This window comes from Myotis myotis, unplaced genomic scaffold (assembly GCF_014108235.1).
Source record: "Myotis myotis isolate mMyoMyo1 unplaced genomic scaffold, mMyoMyo1.p scaffold_m19_p_1, whole genome shotgun sequence".
NCBI lineage: Eukaryota > Metazoa > Chordata > Mammalia > Chiroptera > Vespertilionidae > Myotis > Myotis myotis.
Window position 1 is genome coordinate 217,719,647 of NW_023416313.1, and position 24,602 is coordinate 217,744,248.

A 24,602-nucleotide genomic window follows, 5' to 3' on the forward strand; every position below is an offset into this window, starting at 1 on the left:
CATTTCATAAATTTTACAAGTTAGCAATGTATTTAAACATATCCATTCACTAATATGATGATTTACTTATGAATTTTTCATTATTTCCCATTCATGAGCTATTGCTAATCATTAGAGTTCATCTAGTGATTTGGTAATTTAAGAGAAATTTTGTTCTCTTTAAAAATGCAATATAAAGAAAGACCTTTAGAAAACAAGTATATATGGTCTTTTTTTTTTTTAAGTTGGCAATGAAGCTTATTTAAGTTGTGCAAAAATTCAACTTCTCGGCCTAATTTGTCTTTGCAAAAGCAACCATTATTATTTGTTTGTCTGGAAGCTTGTTTGGCTGCCTCTACCATGCATTCAATGACAACGTCAAAGTCTTCTCAGGAATCTCTTATCCAGGCTGGTGCAAACTTCACATTTGAGCACTTAGGAGCAGATGCTTCTTTCATGCCAAGAGTCAATGGGTTTGCTGCCTTCCACATTTCAAAACAACCTATTGAATAATCTACTGTTAGATCAAGGCTTTGCTTCACCCCAAAACTGGAAAAAGCCACCCAGGGCACTAACACCCCTGGGGGACCCTCTAGGGAATCCAAAGGCCAGACCTGATGACCAAGCTGTTTGCTAAATTCGCTACTCTCTATGCACATTCAACAAGACAAGTCAGCCTGAGAAAGACGTTAAACAGCTTTAAAGGAAGGATGAAAGAAGATACTCAACGGATTTTGGAGGTTAGGGTCTCGGGGAGGGAGAGCGCCCTCTTGGACTCCGCGGGCCCTTTCACGCTGTCCCTCAGGGAACGCACGCTCTTCTGGCGGTTCCTTGCAAAGCGAGCCCTCTTGATCTTCCACAGCGCGGTGTCGCTGAGGTTGGTGACATTGGTCCTTACAGCAGTGATAGCTTTGCAAAAGGAAGTAGAGGTTATCGTTTTCCTTAACTCCTGTGTTATGCAACTAGCTTAAAACCATTCATTTGTGTATATTTTTCAGTATTACAAACCATCTTTCATGGATAGATGGCTCATTCACCTTTCTCTCTGCAGGAAAGCTTATATGAAAAATCTTGACTATTGCCTTTCATGACTATCGTCTAAATAAGATTAAATTATCTGATTTTGTTATCACTGGATAACTAGCTGACTGGCCAAAGTCTTTTCCCCATCTAGTCAGAGCTGTAGGTACCTGATTAAGAAGCATGAGAGAGCGGATTTGCAAGGTGCAAATATCTCTTACAAACTTGCTCACAAGCATTACAATCATGATGACTGAACAGCGTTTAAGGAACACACAGTCACAATTGTTTCTCACAAGTCCCCAAAAGGAACTAGAAAAATTGGGATTTTGGAATGCCAGAAAATAGTTAATCTGAGGATGATTACAGTAGGTATTCAACAAACATTTGAGAGATGAAGTACACGAAGTCAAGGCATCCTCCATAATGGGAAATCGAACTACGCACATAGTATCTTCTGCTTATCTAGCAAGCACAAGCATAGGAACCTCGACTCTATACAGCAAGTTCTTCCTTTTGCTTACTTGTAGGAAAAGGAAATTCTTTGTTACAATCCAAATGCAGCTGAGCTTCCAAAGAAAGTGTCTCAAATCTGTTGACAAAGAACTCCCAGCTCAAAGCAGGAATATCTTGCTTGAGAAAATGCAAGAGCAAAAGCTTGCTCAATATTGTGGGTCGATCTTTAACCACAGTGTCAAACTGGAAGTCAAGACAAACACACAGACCCTGGGGAAAAGGAGGGGGAAAGCAAAGTCAGATGTAAACATCCAAGTTGCTTCAAAGCAAATACACTAAGCAAAGTCAGTGGAGCAAAGCAAACTCCATCTATATTTATAATGTAGAAATGAGCCAATTGAAAGCTTTCTTGCTGCAAATTTTGGTAGAAAAAATACAAAAGAGAAGCTTCTCCTAATTGTAGAATAGCCCTTAAATTTTGACTTAGAAATCTGAACTAAATGTATGTTACTATTTTTTTTTACCTAAATATCCTCAAACCAATGTTTCTTTTCTTAAGGTCTGTAGTTTCTATCAGAGAAGCATAGTTCCAAAGACACATTTTAGAATACACAAAAAGGTGGTCTTTAAATTTCCTTTCAATGTTAAATTCTAAAATTTAGAATTAAAATTTCTAAAAGAAATTCAGATTTTAGAATTCTCTTAAGGACTCTAAAAGAACATAAGTCATCTTCTTGGAATGTGAGTGAAACATAGAGTTTTAAAAAAGCAAAGGTATAATGGGTTGAGCATCTATTTCTCCTGTATATAAGTCTACGATTCCCTTTTTTAAAAAACTGCCATTCATCCTATTCATCCAACTCTCATCTAATGAGTGCCTCCTATGATCCAGCCCTGAGCAGCGGTAAGACACACAACCACCTAGTCTTATTAAGACCAACAGAGAAGGACTATCCAGAAAACAACTGGAAGTTTTTACAAGGAAGGGTGAGCATCCATAGGCAGCACAACCCTAGCATATTTCAGATCCTGTACCATTGCCCTTTCTTCTTAGTCTTTTATACAAGAACCCTTCCACTGATTGGGAGGCAGTGTACACACACACACACAGTTAAGAATATGACTTTATTATGAGTCAGACCTGAGTCTTCTCTACCACTTACTAGCCGTGTGACTCTGAAATTACTTAATCTTGCTAACCCTCAGCTTCTCTATCTGTAAAATGGGAACATACTAACGGTTATTGTGGGGATTAACTGAAATAATGCAGGATCGGACACTTTTAATACACTGCCCTGAAAACACAATGCCTATTTGATAAATATTAGCTCTTGCCATTATTAACTTTAATAATAATGAAATAATGATAAATCAGGTGGCAATGGGGAAAAACAGAAGATCAGGACTTTGGAGGTTCTAGTTTTGTTTCTCCCAAAATTCACTCTGTGTCCTTTGATAAGTGACATTATCTCTCTGAGACTTGGTGTCTTCAACTATAAAATACATGTGCCAGCTGGCCAGTGTGGTTCAGTGGTTGAGCATCACCCTATGAACCAAGAGGTCACAGTTGGATTCCCAATCAGAGCACATGCCTGGGTTGTGGGCTCGGTCCCCAGTAGTGGGTGTGCCGGAGGCAGTCAATCAATGATTCTCTCTCATCATTGATGTTTCCATCTCTTTCTCCCTCTCCCTTCTTCTGAAATCAATAAAAACATATTTTAAAAATAAATAAATTTTTAAAAATACAGGAGCCAAATAAGGTAAATATTCAACTCTCTCCAGGTCTTATAATTCATGTTACTTTGGCTTTAATTTGTAGCATTTCATTTTGGTAGCATATTTAACTTCTCATGGTTTGCCTTGATTTATAATTTACCTGATTTCTCTTAGAAACTAGCCTCAATTAAAAGGACTTTTAGCCCAGAAACCAGTGAAATGGTATAAACAAACTTCATTTAATAATCTGCCCCCAAAAACGTTATACAATAATTCCATCTGTCAGAAGTGATTCAGCACATAGACAAAGACTGAAAAGAAAGTATCAACATATAAAAATAAGAGGTCTGTTAATACGATGTGATTCTGAGATGGTTTTCCCAACTGAAAAATTTCCACCAGCAGCAGCAGCAGCAGCAGCAGTAACTGTGTTTATGAGGCACATAACTCGGGGTTCGGTGGAGCAGAGCAGAAAGCCACCTGCAGAGCAGGCCACACACACGGAGGGACGTCACCTGCAACGCCGGCCTCTTTATGGTGTCCAGCAGGAGCCCGGCCCTGGTAGCCACTGCGGGGTTGACGTCCTCCACAGCCGCCAGAAAGCAGCAGAAAGCGTGTGCCAGCGAGTACTTCAGCAGGTGGTTTTTGGTCACTGAGTGAATATCCAGAAATCTACAAATCACGGCCACCTTTTCCACTGAAATGTAAAGGGCAGAGGACAAAAAATGACATGTATTTAGATAGTCTGAACCCACAGAGCTAGGGTAACTCTGGGCCCCCAGACACTGGTTTTAAATACCAAGAGGAACGTCTAGTGCCTCCTTTTGAGTGATTCGTGCAGCACAGACCACTTCTACTCAGTGCAGTATTTTTGTCAGGCAGCCTTGATTTAGTTCTGGGTTGTCTCTCTCTCTTTTTTTTAATGGTCTTTCCCATTGTTTAACTTCCAGCTGTGTTTCAAACTATTCAAAATGCCTCCATGCTCATTTCTTTGTCCATTCCACAGAGGTTCCACAGGGAGGTGGGAGGTACCTGCCAGTCCTGGCTCTAGATTCTGGACCCTCCACTCCACTCTTAGCGTGTCATGATGTGAAGTGACAACCAGTCTTCCCGGGGCTGTACAGCGTACGTCTTCCATAAAATAGATGCACCCTACTTGATAGATTTCTAATTATTCTACAAATCTATGTTAAATGATTCCAGCCACTCTTAAAACAGAGCTTGATAAAAAACCATAGAAGGTAGTGAAGCAACATAGTTTCATGCAAATAGAGATGGTTCAGTACTTTGCTTAAGCTATTCTAGCAGCCTAGAATATTCTTTCTATTCTCTGCTAATGGATATTGTACCATCCTTAAAAGAATCTGCTGTTTAAATTCTACATGTTCTGTGAAGTCCACTCTGACTTCCTAGAGTGGTCTTTCCATACCATAAACTCCTGCAAAAATACTATTCATTGCCCTGGCTGGTTTGGCTCAGCAGATAGAGCATCCGCCTGCAGACTGAAGGGTCCTGGTTTCTATTCCAGTCAAGGGCACATGCCTGGGTTGTGGGCTTGATCCCCAGTAGGGGGCTTGCAGGAGGCAGCCGATCAATGATTCTCTCTCATCATTGACGTTTCTATCTCTCTCTCTCCTCTCTCCCTTCCTCTCTGAAATGAATAAGAATATATATTTTTAAAATACTATTCATTTAGATATGGCGTTTGTGTGTTCATATTTAGCTGTATGACATATCTTCTTTTGTGATCTTGAATTATATTTACACCTTTATAGTTTCTTAACCTTTTACATGTTTGTATTTGGTCCCATCAATTAAATTGAGAGCTTCTGAGAGCAGGAGTTTGCCCTTATACTCTTTTTATTAATCCCACATTTAGTAATTATTCAATAAATCCACTAATTCACTTATTTTAAAGACACCATCCTAGGTACTTGTTGGGGAGATGGAAGTAAATGGAAAAATGAACTGTTAGGGACTGAATTATTGTGCCCCCCCAAAATTTACACATGAAGCCCTAACCCCCAATGTGATGGCATTTGGAGTTGGGACCTTGGGAGGTCATTAGGTTTAGATGAGGTCATGAGGGTGGAGCCCCCATGATGGGATTTGTGTCCTTATAAAAATCAAAAGGAAAACTAGACACAGGAAGAAGGTAACCATCTACAAGCCAGGAAGAGAGCCCTCACCAAGGAACTGCATTGGCTGGCACCTTGATTTTGGACTCCCAGCCTCCAGAACTGTGAGAAATAAACTCTGTTGTTTAAGCCACCCAGTCTATGGTATTCTGTCATGGCAGCCCAAGCAGACTAACATGTGAATCATTCACAGGTCTTGACTTCAAAGTCAAGTCGGCTAAAAGAGATAAACAGGTACAACTAAAACCAAAATGTAATATAAAAAGCTGTAAATGCTGTTAGTGATGTATAAATAAAATGCTATGGGAGCTTGGAGGATTAAAAACACTTTCCACCAAGGGAACCGAGAAATGGAACTCAATGGGGGCCTTTGAAGGTGGTTCAAACGGAGATGGCTTTTGAGTGGGTTCTAGAAGGGAAGAAGGTTTCAGACTAAGAACAGAGACTGGCCAAGATATGGGTGAGGGGCAGTAGGAAGCAATGAGAAAAGTACAACGTCAGGTGAAGAAAGATGAGTGAGAAATGAGGCTACAAACAGGAGCAGTCAGACCATGGGAGGTTCTGAATGTCCATTTAAGGCGTCTGAACTTTATTCTCTAGACATTGAAAACCCATTAAAACAACAGCAGACCAGAGGAGCGCAAGAATCAAGTCTAAGATTTGAAATACGAAGAAGCAAAAAACACCCAACCGGAAAAGCAAAAAGAAAAAAGAATCCAAAAATATGAAGAGAGTGTAAGGAGCCTCTGGGACAACTTCAAGTGTACCAACATCTGAATTATGGGGATGCCAGATGAAGAGAGAGAGCAAGATATTGAAAACCTATTTGAAGAAAGAATGACAGAAAACTTCCCCTACCTGGTGAAAGAAATAGACTTACAAGTCCAGGGAGCACAGAGAACCCCAAACAAAAGGAATCCAAAGAGGACCACACCAAGACACATCATAATTAAAATGCCAAGAGCAAAAGACAAAGAGAGAATCTTAAAAGCAGCAAGAGAAAGAAATTCAGTTACCTACAAGGGAGTACCCATACGACTGTCAGCTGATTTCTCAACAGAAACTTTGCAGGCCAGAAGGGAGTGGCAAGAAATATTCAAAGTGATGAATGCCAAGAACCTACAACCAAGATTACTTTATCCAGCAAAGCTATCATTCAGAACTGAAGGTCAGATAAAGAGCTTCACAGATAAGGAAAAGCTAAAGGAGTTCATCACCACCAAACCAGTATTATATGAAATGCTGAAAGGTATTCTTTAAGAAGAGGAAGAAGAAGAAAAAGGTAAAGATAAAAATTATGGCCGAAACCGGTTTGGCTCAGTGGATAGAGCGTCGGCCTGCGGACTGAGGGGTCCCGGGTTCGATTCCGGTCAAGGGCATGTACCTGGGTTGTGGGCGCTTCCCCAGTGGGGGATGTGCAGGAGGCGGCTGATCGATGTTTCTCTCTCATCGATGTTTCTAACTCTCTATCTCTCTCTCTTCCTCTCTGTAAAAAATCAATAAAATATATTTTAAAAAAAAATTATGAACAACAAATAGATATCTATCAACAAGTGAATCTAAAAATCAAGTGAATAAAAAATCTGATGAACAGAATAAACTGGTGAATATAGTAGAATTAAGGGCATAGAAAGGGACTGGACTGACAATTCGCGGGGGGAAAGGGGTGTGGGAGGTGTGGCAAGAGACTGGACAAAAATCATACACCTATGGATGAGGACAGCTGGGGGGGGAGGGTAAGGGCAGAGGGTGGAGTGGGAACCGGGTGGAGGGGAGCAATGGGGGGGGGGGGAGAGGAACAACTGTAATAATCTGAACAATAAAGATGTAATTTTTAAAAATTTTTACAATAAAAATATAAAATAAAAATCAATAAAACATATTTTTAAAAATAAAAAATAAAAATGTTTTGAATAGAAAAACAACATAATCAGAGTTGTGAATATTTTCTTTCTTTCTTTTTTAAAAACATAGAGTCCATCAAGAGTGCTGATGTTGCTAAGGGTGTGAAAGTGCTCAGAAAACAATGAGCACAGGCCATTGAAGAGGCAGAAAAATTGTTGTTGATTCGGATGAACAAAAAACAGTTAGCCAGTGATAGCATTTTGGAGACAATGATATGTGAAAAAGTGAAGGAGCTGCATATTGACCTCCTAAGAGACACCCCTGAACGGAGTACTCAAAGTGATTTGTTGAAGGCTAGCAGGGGGTGACTCAAAAAATTCAAGAAAAGAAGTGTTTATTTGTAGATTAAACAGTATATTCGACATGTACTATATATAAGAAAGGTTAAAACAGGGAGTCCTTTGGGGGTCTGGAACAGATTAATTCAATTTACATTATTTCTAATGAGGAAAATATGATTCGGTATTCAAACAACTTGCTTCTCGAACAACCTTCTGGAACTAATTAAGTTGAAGGACCGAGGTCCCACCTGTAATCAGTGTTTTTAACAAACACTCCCAGTAATGCTGATGCAAGTAACCCATTAGGTTGACCATTTAAGCCAGGACCCATGTGAAAGTAAACATGTACAATTAATAAATATACCTGGAGGACAGGCATAAACTGGGACTAACCTAGGCAAACTAGACAGGGCCACCCTCCCTAAAGATCACTCTGCAAAATATTACTATTGACAAAGCTCAGCTAAGTAGACACAACAAAGAATACCGGCAAGCAGGACAATGCCCTGTAGAAAGAGGGAAGGAAAATGAAAGGCAGAAAGAGATCTCATAACTGGACATCTGGTTTGTAATGTGATCCAGAGAGAATTGTTATAACACAGAGGTACCTGCTTCAAACCTCATCTTCCAGTCTTTGCTGTTGAAGTTGCCGTTTATGATTGTCCAGAAGATGTCAGCACCATGAGGAAGTGACAACGCATGGAGCAGGAGAGGAACCGCCAGTGAAGATAACTGGGAGAAGTCGGATTTGATGACTCTCCACAGGCTGGAAGCCAAGAAGCAAAGAGGTTAAGTTATGATAACCTTTTTAGAAAGAAAATACTATTATCTTGATTGATAAGAAGTATAGTTAACCTGTAGATGGTCAGAATGCTTTCAGTGAAATTGCATTCATCCACAAGACTATGATCCTCTGATGAACTTTTCCTATGCTCTGTTCTGTTCATGTCTTTTTAAAGTAATTACTTTTGCAAAAACCGGTTTGACTCAGTGGATGGAGCATCGGCCTGCGGACTGAAGGGTCCCGGGTTCGATTCCGGTCAAGGGCATGTACCTTGGTTGCAGGCATATCCCCGGTGGGGGATGTGCAGGAGGCAGCTGATCGATGTTTCTCTCTCATCGATGTTTCTAGCTCTCTATCTCTCTCCCTTCCTCTCTGTAAAAAATCAATAAAATATATATAAAAAAAAGAATACTTTAAAATCTTTATTAAAAAAATAAATAAATAAATAAAGTAATTACTTTTATGGAACAACATAGAAAAACACCACTTAACATTACATTTTAACATAAAATATTTTAATTGTATATTTTAAATTCAAGTAATAAATGAATAATGACTGTTAAATAATATACAAATTGATATTAGTTATGTTAAGATGGTGAAGTGATAATGATTTTAATTTCTTTTTCTTATACTGAACATCTGGGAAGTTTTGTTGGTTTTGCCTGCCCAGCAGCCTTTTCCTCGTATTATTCTAGCAAGGAGCAACTCTTTCAATTAAGAACAGCCTCTTCAACTGGCAGAGCTGTCAATCAAGCCCCACCCACCCACCCCTTTTCCTATTGTAAGAGTGAACACAAAACCCATGCTGCTCAAAGTGCTTCAATGCTGAAAATCGAGTGATTAGTCAAGGGGTGGACATATGACGTAAGTATGGGAATGCTGGAATCCTTGTCCAGCTATAGACTCTGGGACAGAAAGATCTCTCTCCTTCTCACAGGAACAGCCTGCTGAGAAGCAGCCAATACGGATGGAATGAGGCTAAATGATGGTGAGGAAGGGAGAAAGGGAGAGGAGACAGAAAAAGAAAAAAGGCGAGAGAGGGAGAGAGAAATCCCTAGTAACACCTTGTGAGTGCCAGCCCTGCCTAAAACCAGACCACTACTGGTCAAAAATGTACCTTAGCAAGTTTAGCTAAGTTCCTATCAATTTCTACCAGAATAATTCTGAAGGTCTATTTTTACTAATCCTATATAATAAAAGCATAGTATGCAAATTGTCCCCTCAACCGGGAGTTTGTCTGGGAGTTTGACCAGGGGGCGGGGCCGGCCGGGGAAAGGGAGGGAGGCCCGGGCCAGCAGCCGCTAGGGACCCTACCAGTGCAAGAATTTTGTGCACTGGGCCTCTAGTAATATATAAGCAGTTTCAAGTCTTTTATTCATTTATTTAAAGTATGCCTTTTGTTTGTTTTTGTTGTTTTATTTTGTTGTCTTTTGGCTCCAGAGTTAATCCAGAATTGAAACTATTTGTGACTTTAAAAAACTCATAATGTACCCCTAAAAGATGGGAGGAGTGGCACAGTATCTCCAATTTATGGAGAATACAAGTCACTAAAGTTGCTGGTATCTCAGAAGACGTACTAGACTTATAGGATGAAAAGGAGTAATTTTCAAACGCCATATGCTATAACTGAATTGTGGAAATCAGAAAAATATGGATCTAGTCTGAACCCTGTCATTAATTAACTGTGTAACCAAGTGTAAATGTAACTTGTCTGAACTTCCACTTCCTCCTAATGCTGGCTGTATTAAATGTTAGACACATAGTAGGTATTCAAAAACCTTACACTACTATTACCATTGTGAGGCTAAGGACGATGATACTTCTCTACAACAACGGGCCCTACGGAGAATGCAAAGGAAAGGGAGGGCATGATCTCTGCCCTCATGGAACTTTCATTTCAGTAGAAGGAAGCAAATCGTATATGGCACGAATAGAAAACCGTCTCAGTGACAAAAATCCCTGGACTCTTCCAATCCCATACTGCTTTCTCGGGTCCCTACAGCAGCTTTGTTTGAAAAACAGAAGCATGTCCTTTCTCCAGATCCCTTCATTATCCCTCAGGGCTTTTGAGGGTGAAACCTGGGGTAGGTAGCCCAAAGGCTAAGGCAGAGATGCCATGGCATCAATGATCCATTCGTCCCAACTACACCTCCAATAGAGGTGGCTTTCCCAACAGAAGTCAGCCCACGTCGTCTCCCCACTCTCCTGGAATGAGCAGAGCTTCTGCCCAACTCCTGACCCTGTCCCTTCACTGCTTCTGCCTGGATTTGCCGCTTGTCTCATCTGTTACGCTGATCCTTTCAAAATTCTATCATCTCAATGCCTATCCAAACGGTATCTACTCCTGAGGCTTCTCTGATCATCCAAAAATGACCTCTCCCACCTATAACTACACAAAACAGTCACCCATCACACATCCCTGGGATTGACAGTAGCATATGTACATAGGTGACCATGTGTCTTCATTTATCCAAGATCTCAGTCTACTATATATATTTATTATTTTGAGGTTATTATGAAAGTCATCCCCTCTTCACTCTCAAAAGTAGACCAATTTGAATAATAAACTATGTGGTCACGTTCTGTACACATACTATTCACCTTCTTCCAAACTAGATTACAAATTACCAAAATGAATATTGTAAGCCCTCAATAATATTTTTGAATGAATACAAGAATAAATGAACAAAATGAATAATGACAAATAGAGCCTCAACTTGGCTTAGTTACCAAGTTAATCTAAACCAACCTTTTCCTTTTTTAGTCACTTCATTCCCTTATATATAAGAATGAGGATAATATTTTTCCAACTTATTTCCAGGAAGATTGTAACAGTTATTTTAAAGTTCATAAGAAGAAAACCACTATGTAAATCCAGGGCAATATTTTCTTGTTTTTCTCAGAATGTCTGGGCAGTCTTTAAAAGAATGCATTATCAGATAATATGTGGAGAGATTTTAGATGTCTATTAGCAGTTCTATTTCAAGTAAGAAATTAAGTCCTTGCTCAATTATACTAGGTAAATATTAACTTAGTAGCTGTTGACATTTTTCTAGGTTACACTATATTCTTTTTCTTTAATTTATCTTTATTGTTGGAAGTATTACAGATGTCCCCTTTTATTTCCCCATTGACTCCCTCCACCCCATTCCTGCCCATCCCCAGGCCTTCACCATGCTACTATCTGTGTCCAGGGGTTATGCATATATGCATATAAGTTCTTTGGTTAACCTCTCCCCACCCACCCACCACCAGCGTCTTCCCTCTGAAATTCATCCGTCTGCTTCATGGCTCTGGATCTATTTTGTTCATCAGTTTATTTTGTTCATCTAGGGTACACTATATTCTTAAGCCATCTAACAACTGAAAGGCATCACATAATCTTTATTTTGCCTTTTCTATTTCTATAGTATTTAGCAAAGAAAATTACTATTACTCATATTTACATACTTAATAATCAAACTAAATAAAAATAATAAAAGTAGTTCCCATAGATGATTAGGCTGTCCTGGCTAAGAAAAATAATCCAAATAAATTGATACATGTTATTCTAAAGATTTACATATAAGCAAAAAAGCCTAACATATAAACAAAAAAAGGAAGACCTACCTTGCAATCAACATATGATCCTGAATGTAGGCTAAAAATTGAGGATGATCTTTTCTAGCAATGTATAAACACTCTCCGTGTAGACAGAGAATCTTCAGGCAATTGAGCATATTAAAAAGAATGTCTGGCTCTTCAAACTTAGCCATTTCCTATGCAAAAAACCACATGGTTACGGAATTATCTAAAACAGCAATGCTACCAAACAAAAAATTCAAATATTTCAAAAAATATACCTGGAAAATGGTGTATATTAGTCTCAACGTTACTGGAAGCTGTTGGTAGCTAAACTTTCTTTCAGTATCGTTCTTTACTGCTGTGAGGAAATAATTACACAGAGGTTAGCATAACTCCTTCTTTCCCCCACCGTTCACGAACTGGTCAAGATCATAAAGTCAAGAGGAGTAAAAACAGATATAGAAGATGTACATTTTTAAAGTGTATAATGTTTTCATTTGCTCTCTAAGTTAGCATATGTCCCTTCTATGATGCAAATGAAGGAAACCTTCTAGATCAGGATTCTCGGCTTCCTTTTTTCACCTAGTCCTCCTGTACTCAGATGTCTCTGGCTCCTGAAGCGACCTTAGCCCAGCCCTGTGCCCCTGTGGGCCACTAGTTCTGCTGCTACCTGGAGGGGCCTGAGGCCTGGCTAGGTATGCTTTCCTGATTGAAAGGAAGACAAGCAGGTATTAAAGAGAGGTATTCAGGTTGTATTAGCACCTAAGGAAGAATTTAATCCCATGGACAAAGGGAACTTTTGAAAGAAGGTGAATATATTCAAATCAGAACAACTCCTCCTGGCTTTATTTCCTTATCAGCATCTCCAAAATCTCTGCCTCTGTGGTAAAGAGTGGCAGGGCACTCTACATGAGGATTGCTAGGAAAAAGAATTCACAAGGGCCTGGGTGGAGGGGGTTGGAGGGGTGGGGGCGGGGGAACAGGAGACATCTGTAACACTGTCAACAATAAAAATTGTATATTAAAAAAAGAATTCACAAGTTAACCAGATGTAGGAACTAGTGTAAAATGGTTTCAAATCACTGTTGTAAGTTTTGGCAATTCCTAGGATCAGAAACAACAGAAGTCAAACCCTCTTGGCATCTATACTAGATAGTTCATTAGAGATCTTCCATCCTAATGTATTCTAAATACTTGCTATCCACACCCGACTCTATTTTGTCTAGTGTGAAAGTTTTAAAAATATTTTAATAGAAGAGATATCTGACTGCCAGTAGAAATAGGCACCAGGCCACAAAATGCAGAAACAGGACATCCTCTACAAGCGGGGAGAAGTCACTGAACATGGGGCAGAGCACCCGGCTGTTCTATGACAGAGGAGCTCAAGACCACTGCCTGGAGGCCGCGAAGCAGGAGCAGGACTGGGGCACTGAGCAGCCGGGGAGGCTGGTCTTGGGAGGAAATTAACGGAGACCTCCCAGAGGAGCCCATTTATCACTGCGTCCTGCAAGACAGCAGAGAGCAAAAGAAGGACAGTGGACCGGAAGCTGTGATGGGAGCCTGGATACGTGCTTGAAGAAGACGAATACACCAAATGTTTAAACAAGCAGAGGTTATAACAACTGAGCAAGGAAAAGAGTCATTTATAAAAATAAATGGCTTAATTTTAAGCATTGTTCAAATAAAATGTTACATATAAATAAATAAAAGTGGCAGCTAATTGATTTTGTGTGCTATCTTAGGTTTGAAAAATATGTTTGCATATAAAGATTACAGGTTACTGGATCATAAGTAAAATCTTTGCTTTTTTTAGACATTAACACAGGCTGGGCCCCGGTCTCAGCAAGTATAACTAATTCTAAGTAAACCAGGAGACCCAGGTTCTAGCCTTCACCCTGCCACTAACTAGTGTTACAATACTTGGGTATGCAACTCCCAGACCCCCACCCGGAGACACACCCACAATTGGGGGAGGGAAGTCGGAGGTCATTAATTTTGTTTGTATTTCAACTCCTCGGATGATTCAAGTTCTCCATTACTGTCTGGGCAGCATGATAACATAAAGTGGAAATGAGTAATACAAGCTACATGAAAATAGCAAGTTGTTTAACTCATCTGCAATGTATTCCTCATCTGTAACGTGAGAAGGCTGAACAAGAATCAGCAAGTTTCAAATTTCTTTTCTACAGAATACTTTGTTCAAAGAACATCTTACCTAGAACTCCACTATATGAAAGGGAGCCAGTCAGTGCGGTCAGGTTGAAGCAGGGTGGGCAGCCTGAGTCTTTATCATTTACCCACATCTTCCTACCAATAGCCACCCCACATAAGGAAGGTCCAAAGGAAACACAGAGAGCCTGTGCAACTCCAAGTACACGATGAAAACCAGTGAAGTAGGTCATCTCAGGTGTTCCTCCAATTTCTAAGTGTCAATGGTTCTAAATAATGTGAGCCAGGATGGCCATACTCAACTGACCATTTATACAATCCATGCAGAGGCAGTCAATTCCAACCAAGCACGCTGCGGTAATAATATTGTTACCTTGATCTGAATATGACACCCCAGGACCTACGATGAACCCCACACAATAGTCACATAACAATATTTGCTGTTGACTGAGGGAATGATAGAAAGGATAGTAGAAATAGGAAGATTAAAAACTACTTAGATTTATCCCCAGAATGCCACAGTGCAGACTAAAAGCCAGGCTTTCCCAGAGGCACCTGGGGTTACATCCTAATTTCCTGAAACTCCTTCAGCATGTGTGGAGCTAGACTATGATTCTGGGCCTTTCTGCCATCCTGCTGTCCCCAGTTAGCCCCACTGAGCCTTTGAGCAACTGGCAACAGACCATCCTCCCTCCCAGCTCTGAGCGAGCCAATCAGCCTAGAGCACAAATTGCTCAGGCGTGAGCCTGTCCAGAGTCCAGGTTGTACTCTGGGGGCACAGGAGCCAAATTCCATCGCCTCTGTCCCAGCATGCTCTGCTCTGGCCAAATGCCCTGATGGCTGTGGAGAGCGTCAGCACCCTCCACTCTGCCTCGCACCTTGGTTCACGGCTACTTCTGCACAGAGAACACAATACGCCATAAGTAGGGAGGTGGTGTTTTTCGCACTAAAACAGGGGGGGTTTTGTCAATGACAAGCTCCTGCTGCCAGAAAGATGCTCAGTGACCTCGATCCACTAGAAACACATCCTGGATTTGTTCCCTTCATAATCTGGGGAAATGATTCATTTGCACAAGTCTATATTAAGGAAGCCGAGTCTGAACTTGTGCAAGTCAATGGTCACCTAAGCAACCAGGGTTCTGAACGTTGGGCCTGTGCAAACTTGGGTGTGCCCGAGTTCACCTACCAGCATGTTCCGTGGGCTCGGTGTGATTGCCCGGGTTCTCCCCGTGCTTGCTGGCTGGATTGTCCTCCTCCTCACCTTCAGGGCCTATGGTAAACTCGGGTCTGGAAGAAAGGAGGCTGTCCTCAAGGCTGTCTGTGGGCTCCTGGAACGAACAGGACAAGCAGCCAGATGAGCAGCTGTGGGGATGTAACAGGTTCTGCAACAGAGACCAGTTGCGTGCCTGCTGCGGCCCAGCCTGTGCTGAGCCCTGGGGGCAGAGGCACCTGCCGCACAGGAGGCTTGAGCTTATTTCCTTGGAAATTTACATGAGGTGTTAGTGAAATGTTTTCATTCCCTTGAAATAATATGGAAAATATCAAAAACATTGTTAAATCTTCTTAGGCCTGCTTTCCATCTCTGCTGTAATCCCTGTGAGTGTGCCCTACTCACCAAGAGATGCCAACCCAGGCACATTTTGTTCAATAACTACTTAATTATCAGGGAATAATAAGGGGTTTGCATCAACATTTAATATAGAAATATCAATTGTCTAGAGAAGTCAAAAGGAATAAGAAATAGCTATAATATCTGTGTTAAAGAGAAGTAGGTATGGCAAGCCAAGTATCCATCAACAGATGAACAGAGAGACACAATGTGGTATATACATACAATGGAATATTACTTTGCCTTGAAAGGGGAAGAAAATTCTGACACACGCTATAACATGGATGAACTTTTTAGATGTTACAGTAAGCCAGTTACAAAAAGGACAAATACTGTCTGATTCCCTTTATATGCAGTATTTACAGTAGTCAAACTCCTAGAGAGAGGAAATAGAATGGTAGTTTCCAGGGGCTAAGGGAAAGGGGAGCAGGGAGTAACTGTTTAATGGGTATAGAGTTTCAGTTCTGCAAGATGAAAAAGTTCTAGAGATTGATTGTACAATAATGTGAATATATATATATATATATATGTATACATATTATGTGAATAACTTAACAATATATACTTAACAATGTGAATTTACTTAGCCATATATATATATATATATATATATATATATATAACAATGTGCATATACTTAACACTATGTCTGAATGTGACTGCATCATATCCCACTCTTGCCCCAAAACTCACTTCTCCTACCTACTACAGTAACAATGTTCTGTAAATGGCAACGCTTTTACTTCCAAAGCAAGAAAACACAGCTTTGTTCTCAGCTTTTCCATTCCTAAATGCCAACTGAGCAAGTGCCGTTGCTCCTTCCCTGTGAAGTCTGTCAGGCCTACCCCTTCCCTTCATCCACCACCGTTTCCATTCGGGCCCCCCAGCTTTCTTCCGTGAGTGACCACATTAACCTTCGGATAGAGCCCTGCCCCCAGTGTCCAAATCCTCGTCTCCCTCCTCCACTGACAGGATGAATTTCTCAGATTCATCAAAGTGTATCATCACCTGATTAAAATCCTTTGGCACGTCCCCCCCACTGTCACTGAGACAAAATCCAAGCTTCTTAGTTTGGCAAACAAAGCTCTTAAATCTGAGTAAAAACTGAGTCTTTCCTTGACTCGACTTTCACGACTCTGCCACCCTCCTCACCGCTCTGACAACACAGAACTGCTAGCAGTTTCCTGAGTGTATCATCCCCGACTTTCCTCTACACCATTTAAACAGAGAGTGTTCTGGGTCTTGAAAGTCCTGCTCTCCTGCCACTTTCATTTCATTCATTCCACTCCTCCTTCAATAAAGCTCAGGAAGCATCTCCTCCAGGGAGACCTTGTGGGCCCCTATCACACCTCTGAGGCAGATTTGTTGTCCCTTCTTGCGCTCCCATAGCTGCCTTGTACATGCCTCTCTCAGAATGCTCATCCCTCTGTCTTCTGTTTTTCATTTATTTAACCATCTTCCTGATTAGACTCTAAGCTTTTGATTTTAATTTGTTTTCACATCATCTACTACTGTGACTGCTTTATAGTAAGTACCCAATGACAATGTTAAAAGACCATACTACAGGGATGTTATTTTGCAACAGATAGGACTAACGAGTTCGGTGGGCCTAAAGGTATTTAAAAACTGAAGAAACATTTTACTGAATGTATACTGTCCCTCAAAAAATACTTTTAAGTCGCTTTATACCTAGACAAACATTAGGGGAAAGGAAGAAAAAGAGAAGATGGCAAATAATCCTAGCTATGATGGTATGAGGATAGATGTGTGTGACTTCGATGGAAAATAAGCTAAACAGGAAATAACTAATGCATGGAGTAGCTAAATATATACTATATATTAGCTGTTCCTTATTTAAACAATTTTAAATGAAATTAAAATTGTATTGGCTGTTGATGAAGTCAGTTTTACAAACTGCGGTTACCTAGGAATTCCCGGTGTCCATAGCCAATCTACTTACTCAATATTTGATATGTATATTTTGTAGTATTCACTGTTATCTAAACTTTGTAATATGACTTTCTGATAAAAGTTATTTCAAGAATACCAGTAATGCTTTGTATTTGTGAAAATTGTGTGAATGGGTGTGCTACATACCCTAACTCAAGGCTCAAGATTTCTCACCCAAGAGTTCTATATAATGTAGCTCCATCTCATATTCCAGGAGCCTGACTTGGTGGAAGGAAAACTTTTTTTAACACAGTTTGACATATAACCCAGCATGGGGCATAGCTAAGCCTGGAGAAAGACCCCATTGCACCACTACCGCATCCTTATTACACTTGGACACTTCTTCAACTGCTTACCACCAGCCGGCTTTCTTCTTTAGGAGCCAGTCTCCCCAGGAGTTCACAGGCGAGCTGATAGCAGAGAATGCTAGCCTGACACAAGTTACACTCTATTGCTTTTTCGTCCTTCTGGCAGGTGTGGGAGCCCCCCCAGGGGGCTTGGAAGACATTGTTTATAATGGAAATTATGTCTTTTGATATGCTGTGCTCTAAACCCATCGTGATCCCATCATCTTGTAACTCCATCTGAAAGATATCAATTAAAAAAAAGAAGAAGAAGGAGTTTGGTCCTTTTGTCCACTATTGCATTGACACACTAATGAGGGAAACTTTTCATTAATTGACAATATTAAATTATTTAAAGATGGTTAGACTTATAGACCATGAATGTACACTGATTTCCATGGATTCTTCATAATAGACTATATACATAAGACAAAGTAATGAGAGTTATTTTTTAAATCATGTAGGACATTTAAAGGGCATTGTTTTTTAAAACTTTTCACTCTCTGAGATTTTACACATTTAGAAAATGCTGCTCCTTACCTAGTGTCCAGATTTTGGTTTCTAAATACCATTATCCACTAAAAGGAACCAGGGATCCTTGGAGAAATGGCTGGTTTCAGGGGTGGGGCGAGGAAAATATAAAATGATCCTGGCATGCCTTGTCATGCCAGAAATTAAGGACTTGTTCAAAGAATGATGGACCATGCCAAAAGAACACAGGAGCCAGCTTGAAGGGGCTCCCACTAGCAAAACATGGGATAACATAAGCATCAAAATAAAAGTTAACCCACTGAAACAAATTCTAACCCACTGAATAAAATGAGAATCCATGAGTACGTGAGGGTATCTATATATATAAAAGCCTAAGCGACCGTTATGATTGGTCGACCAGTCGCTATGACGCGCACTGACCACCAGGGGGCACATGTTCAATGCAGAAGCTGCCCCCTGATGGTCAGTGCACTTCCACAGCCAAACTCCCGCGGCCAGCCAACCTCCTGCAGTCCCTCCCCCAGCTGGCCAGCCCCAATCGGCCCCAATTGCTGGCCAGGCCAAGGGACCCCACATGTGCACGAATTCATGCACTGGGCCTCTAGTAAGTAGATAACCAAATAAATATATAAATGGGAGAGAAGGGAAAACTGTTCCTTTTATAGAATGCCAACTAATAACTCTTTTAAATAATGGAATCAGAAAATAATTTTTTGATAACCCTCATAATAATAACTGATTCAGGCATGAATCATCCATGGATGCTACACTAGCAGGTAAAAGTCTGATGAGAAACAGGAAATCTCATAGTCTTAAAGTATCTCTCTACAAGCTACTTATTAATTACAAAGAAAAATAATGACTTATAGTAGGGAAATCTGCAAAATTCACCTTAACCAAGTTATCACCACCAATAAGGAGACATTATCATATCATGTGCTTTCTGATCTGATGCACTGAAATGAACACAATATCTTATCTGTGGTATTAATGCCAAAAAATGCTCAACCCAAATCGATTCATAAGGAAACATGAGACTCAAATTGAGGGGCATTCTACAAAATAACTGGACTTTTTTTAAATGTCGAGAACATAAAAGATAAACAAAGACTGAAGAACTATTCTGGTTAAGACTAATGAGGCAGGAGAAATAACTGCAATAGGTGATGCTGGATTGTGTTCTCAATCAAAAATAATTTTTTTCTTTTGTTATAAAGATGATAGTTCTATCAATTTTAAAAATAAATTATTTCTGTAAGTTTCATAATAGTATTATAATTATATTAATTTACTGATTTGATATCTGTCCTTGGCTATGGAAGAAAATGTCCTTATTTTTTTAGAGAATGCATTCTGGAATTTTAAGGATAAAGGAACATCATGCGTGCAGCTTACTCTCAAATGGTTCATTAAGTTTTCATACATATATTCACAGACTAAGAGAAAAAGAAAGAATAAAATGTGCTAAATGTTAACATCTGAAAAATTTAGGGGAGAAGTATTGGAGAATTCTTTGTATTATTCTTGCAACTTTTCTGCAAATCTAAAATTATTTCAAAATTAAAAATTAAAAAGAAATGTTCCTCTGACCAAACCTCTTAAACTTCTTTTAAAGTTACCTTCAAAAATCAATTTATAAAATATATTAAGCTCAGCCCATCACCATAGAGTTGTACGTTGCTCTTCTCCCAACAACTGCCTTACCCAATATGTTCACCAAATGTGTTCAAAAGAATCAATTCTAATAAAGCTAGGATGTTTCTAAAATTCATATCCATTCTCATATGTCAATATTATTGCAGACATTTATACAAGTATTTTTTCAGGCTCTTTAGGAAATTCCCAAAGGAGTTTGAGAAATGTTTTGAGTAATGCTGCATCATTTCAGTAAGTGTGAAGATATCCAACACACACAAAAAATCACTATACAAATGCTCTCCTCATCCTTCATCTCTGAACTAAAGGAAGCTCATGCTTCAGCTACCTGCTTCAGGAGAAGATCAAACATGAGGATGAAACAATTTAGATTCATTTCATCATCTTCACAATCAAAGTCAATAGTCCTTCCTCCTGTGTGTCCAAAATTCTTGAAAGGGCTGCGAAAAGGACTACGCATTGGACTCCGAAATGGACTCTGAAAAGGACTATGAAATGGACTCAGCATGTTGTGCTGAACTCGTCGACCAGGATCAGAGGCAACACTCACCTAGAAGAAGGAAATCAACATACATAAGTGAACTTGCAGAGGCTCAAATGGCGTATACAATATCGGAAGGTATTTCCAGCTGTCACACTGGCTTCCTTTCTTAGCCAATAGTGTTAGTACCTCCAACTACTATAAATCTTCTCAAAATACAAAAATAAGAAATTAAATTATCCAAACTTTCTGTCAGATGAATAAAACATCAGCATTCTAAAGAATGAAGGCAGCTGTCTTTGTCATTATATTTTTCATCCCATCAAACATTCCTAATTAAACTAAATTGTCTGCATCTACCTAAAACCATAACCTAAAAAAATAAAATGAGAATTTAACAGAAGTAAAAAATTGCAGGATTAGCTTTAGAAATATAAGCACAGAATGTCAGATTGACAAGACTGTTTAAAGACAAATGGCCTCTGGATATTATAATTATTAAACTATCCTGGGAAAACAATACAAGTCAAACCTGTTTACTGGTTATTCTCCATGTGCCAACCAACCCCCCATGTGCCAACCAACCCTCCCAGGCTATCATTGCCCTGCTCTTCCCTGCACCTAAACCCAAGAATGCCAAGGACTGAGTTGTTCCTGGCTCTCTTGCTGGCTGGCTTCCAGTTGTGTTAAATCAGTGGGAGGTGCCAGCAGAAGAGCTGAAGCTTAAGGAGACATAAGTAGGACTATTTCTCCCACCCTTTGTCTGCTCTGATGCTACGTCTCTGGCAGCCTCTCCATCATCCCATAGCTCCTCTAGCCAGCCCTCCCCTTATCATTTCAGCTCTGTATGGGCTTCAGGAACGATTTTCCCTTGTTCTTTCAGCCCTAGAGAAATAACGGTTTCCTACTGAACTGTGGGTTCACCAATAGCTCACCAACCCTTATTGCTCCCTTAACCTTTCCCATAACTCTATAGGCAGAGTTTCCATGAAAGTCCCTTCATTTGAACCATCTGGGATAAATTCTGTAGCAGGGATCTGACTGACATGCCTGTACTTCACTTTCAAAACATATTTTCTCTCTTAAAGATTCTCTAATAACAAGCAAGCTCCTTGAACACCGTATTTTTAAAAAAGAAGATGAGTATCCCATTAAGAATCAGAATACCTGGATATTGATAGGGTTATCTATGGCAAATCACTTCAGTTCACTTAACCTCAGGTTAAGTAGCTGTAAAATGAAAATAATGAGCTCTTCCCCAAATGCTTCACATTTCTGTGATGTCATTAATTATTAATAAAGTGCTAATGAAGTAATATAATATTAAAGATTACAGAAGAAAAAAGCAAACTATAAATGGCAGCTGGTTCCTATGAGGCAGATCTTTTAAAAAGCACTGAATACAAACTGTGATCCCATGACTGTTATATTTTTTAATCCCCAGATATCAGGTGGAATGATGGGGGGCCTGTGGTATACAGTGGGGGAAATGTAATGGAGAGGCTTGACAAAGAGAAAAATTAGAACAGTCCCTGCCCACCATCAGATGTGAGTCAACCTCTCCAAAACTGATCATGATCTGGGAATGTCATTACATCAACCGAAATTCTATCAGGTCATCCACAGAAAAAGTATCAAAAACTTCCAACAAACCGTGACCGGATAGCTCAGTTGGTTGTTCCAGACCCCAAAAGGTTGTGGGTTCAATTCCCAGTCAGGGCACATACCTAGGTTGTGGGTTTGATCCCCGGTTGGGGCATATACCGATCGATGTTTCTCTCTCATCTTTCGTCTCTCTCTCTCTCTCTCTCTCTCTCTCTCTCTCTCTCTCTCTCTCTCTCCCTCCCTTTCTCCCTCCCTCCCTCCTTCCCTACCCACCCTCCTCTCTCTCTGGAATCAACAAAAAACATATCCTCAGGTGAGCATAAAAAAAATTTCCAACAGTTTTCATACACTTTGGACCAGACTATATTGACTTCTCTCATCCACAAAGGTTCAAAGGAGTCAATAAAATGGGTTTAAAGGGGTTAATAAAATGGACTTAGTTGGTTCATAGTGACAGTATCACTCATGGTCACCACCAGTTGATGTTATCTTCCCAAAACACAATAAAAAAAAAAAAAATCCAAACTCTTCATCCTTAAAGTAAAGCAGCTATCTGCTCAGTAGCTGGTAAAGAATTCTTACTTGTCAGGGACACCCCCACCTCCAGCCCCCGCCCCCCCCCCAAAAAAAGTACCTAAAAAGCAGTATGGGGGGGGTTTGGTTTTGTTTTGTTTTGTTTTGTTTTGTTTTGCTTTCATCAAAGATAAGAGATAACTAATAGGTATGTATAGGAGAAAAACTCAAAGAAAAATGAAAACTCAATAACTTAACTTATTAATTACGGACTTAACCAAACATATATTAGATTAATGCTTTCTATTACTTATGTGCTTAAAAGGTTCCAGAGAGAGATGGAATGAAAAAGCATTTTCAGAGAAGTTTACGTGATGCTACTTTTAGACCCAGTATAATCTGCAAAATCTTAATAAGACAAAAACAGTTGTGGCATAATTACCCTTCGAGCTGCAAGGTTCCCTGCCAGTTCATTGACTCTTGATTTTCTTTGATTTGCCAGTTCTTTGACAGAATTAACTCCATCAGAAAACATGCTTATTAATAGCTGAAGTGGAACCGTGATGTCTAACTCCGATAATACCTGAGGGAAAAAGGCATATATATCCCCCAAAAATATAAACTTTAAAATTCAAATAAAATTACACCTAACATTTTTATCAGTGAACTATTGAACATAAGGACGCTTAGCCTTCCACATATTCTATCAGCATAGTCATCCTCAATGTATTGTACTAAGAAAATCAATAGCCGAAACCGGTTTGGCTCAGTGGATAGAGCGTCAGCCTGCGGACTGAGAGGTCCCAGGTTCGATTCCGGTCAAGGGCATGTACCTGGGTTGCGGGCACATCCCCAGTGGGGGATGTGCAAGAGGCAGCTGATCGATGTTTCTCTCTCATCGATGTTCCTTTTTTTTTTTTTTGCAAAGCCCAGACCACCAGGAAGTCCTGATGAGCCGGTCTGGGAAGTTTTTTTTTGTTTGTTTTTGTTTGTTTTTGTTTTTGTTTTTGTTTTTGTTTTAATTTATTGCTTAAAGTATTACAAAGGGTATTACATATGTGTCTATTTTATCCCCCCGCCCCAGACAGTCCCCTAGCCTCCCCCATCCCCCAATGTCCTACGTCCACTGGCTATGCCCACATGCATGCACACAAGTCCCCTAGTTGATCTCCCACCCCCCTACCTCCTGCCCCCCAACCCTCCCCGGCCCTCCCGCTGCAGTCCGACAATCCGTTCGAGGCAGCTCCGCCTCTGCATCCATCATCGTTCAAAAGTTTACAATGGTCTCTATTATCCATGAATGAGCGAGATCATGTGGTATTTTTCCTTCATTGACTGGCTTATTTCACTTAGCATAATGCTCTCCAGTTCCATCCATGACGTTGCAAATGGTAAGAGTTCCTTCCTTTTTAGAGCAGCATAGTATTCCATCTTGTAGATGTACCACAGTTTTCTAATCCATTCATCTACTGATGGGCACTTAGGCTGTTTCCAGATCTTAGCTATGGTGAATTGTGCTGCTATGAACATAGGGGTGCATATATCCTTTCTGATTGGTGTTTCTGGTTTCTTGGGATATATTCCTAGAAGTGGGATCACAGGGTCAAATGGGAGTTCCATTTTCAGTTTTTTAAGGAAACTCCATACTGTCTTCCATAGTGGCTGCACCAGTCTGCATTCCCACCAGCAGTGCACAAGTGTTCCTTTTTCTCCACATCCTCTCCAGCACTTGTCGTTTGTTGATTTGTTGATGATAGCCAGTCTGACAGGTGTGAGATGGTACCTCATTGTTGTTTTGATTTGCATCTCTCGGATGATTAGTGACTTTGAGCATGTTTTCATATGTCTCTTGGCTTTCTGAATGTCCTCTTTTGAAAGGTGTCTATTTAGGTCCTTTGCCCATTTTTTGATTGGATTGTTTATCTTCCTTTTGTTAA

General features: G+C 40.1%; 1 protein-coding gene across 2 annotated transcripts in view; it reads right to left on the reverse strand.

The window, feature by feature from the left end:
* UNC79 (unc-79 homolog, NALCN channel complex subunit) overlaps positions 1-24,602 on the reverse strand; it is a 176,612-nt gene that overhangs the window by 88,641 nt on the left and 63,369 nt on the right. For both annotated transcript variants that reach the window (XM_036315970.1, XM_036315962.1), the window contains exons 14-23: positions 23,108-23,248; positions 20,395-20,616; positions 17,931-18,158; positions 15,202-15,343; positions 12,125-12,204; positions 11,892-12,040; positions 8,104-8,261; positions 3,687-3,868; positions 1,524-1,725; positions 709-888 (exon numbers count right to left, since the gene is read on the reverse strand). In XM_036315970.1, the coding sequence (XP_036171863.1) occupies positions 709-888; positions 1,524-1,725; positions 3,687-3,868; positions 8,104-8,261; positions 11,892-12,040; positions 12,125-12,204; positions 15,202-15,343; positions 17,931-18,158; positions 20,395-20,616; positions 23,108-23,248 (1,684 nt within the window). The remainder of the gene's footprint in view (positions 1-708; positions 889-1,523; positions 1,726-3,686; positions 3,869-8,103; positions 8,262-11,891; positions 12,041-12,124; positions 12,205-15,201; positions 15,344-17,930; positions 18,159-20,394; positions 20,617-23,107; positions 23,249-24,602) is intronic.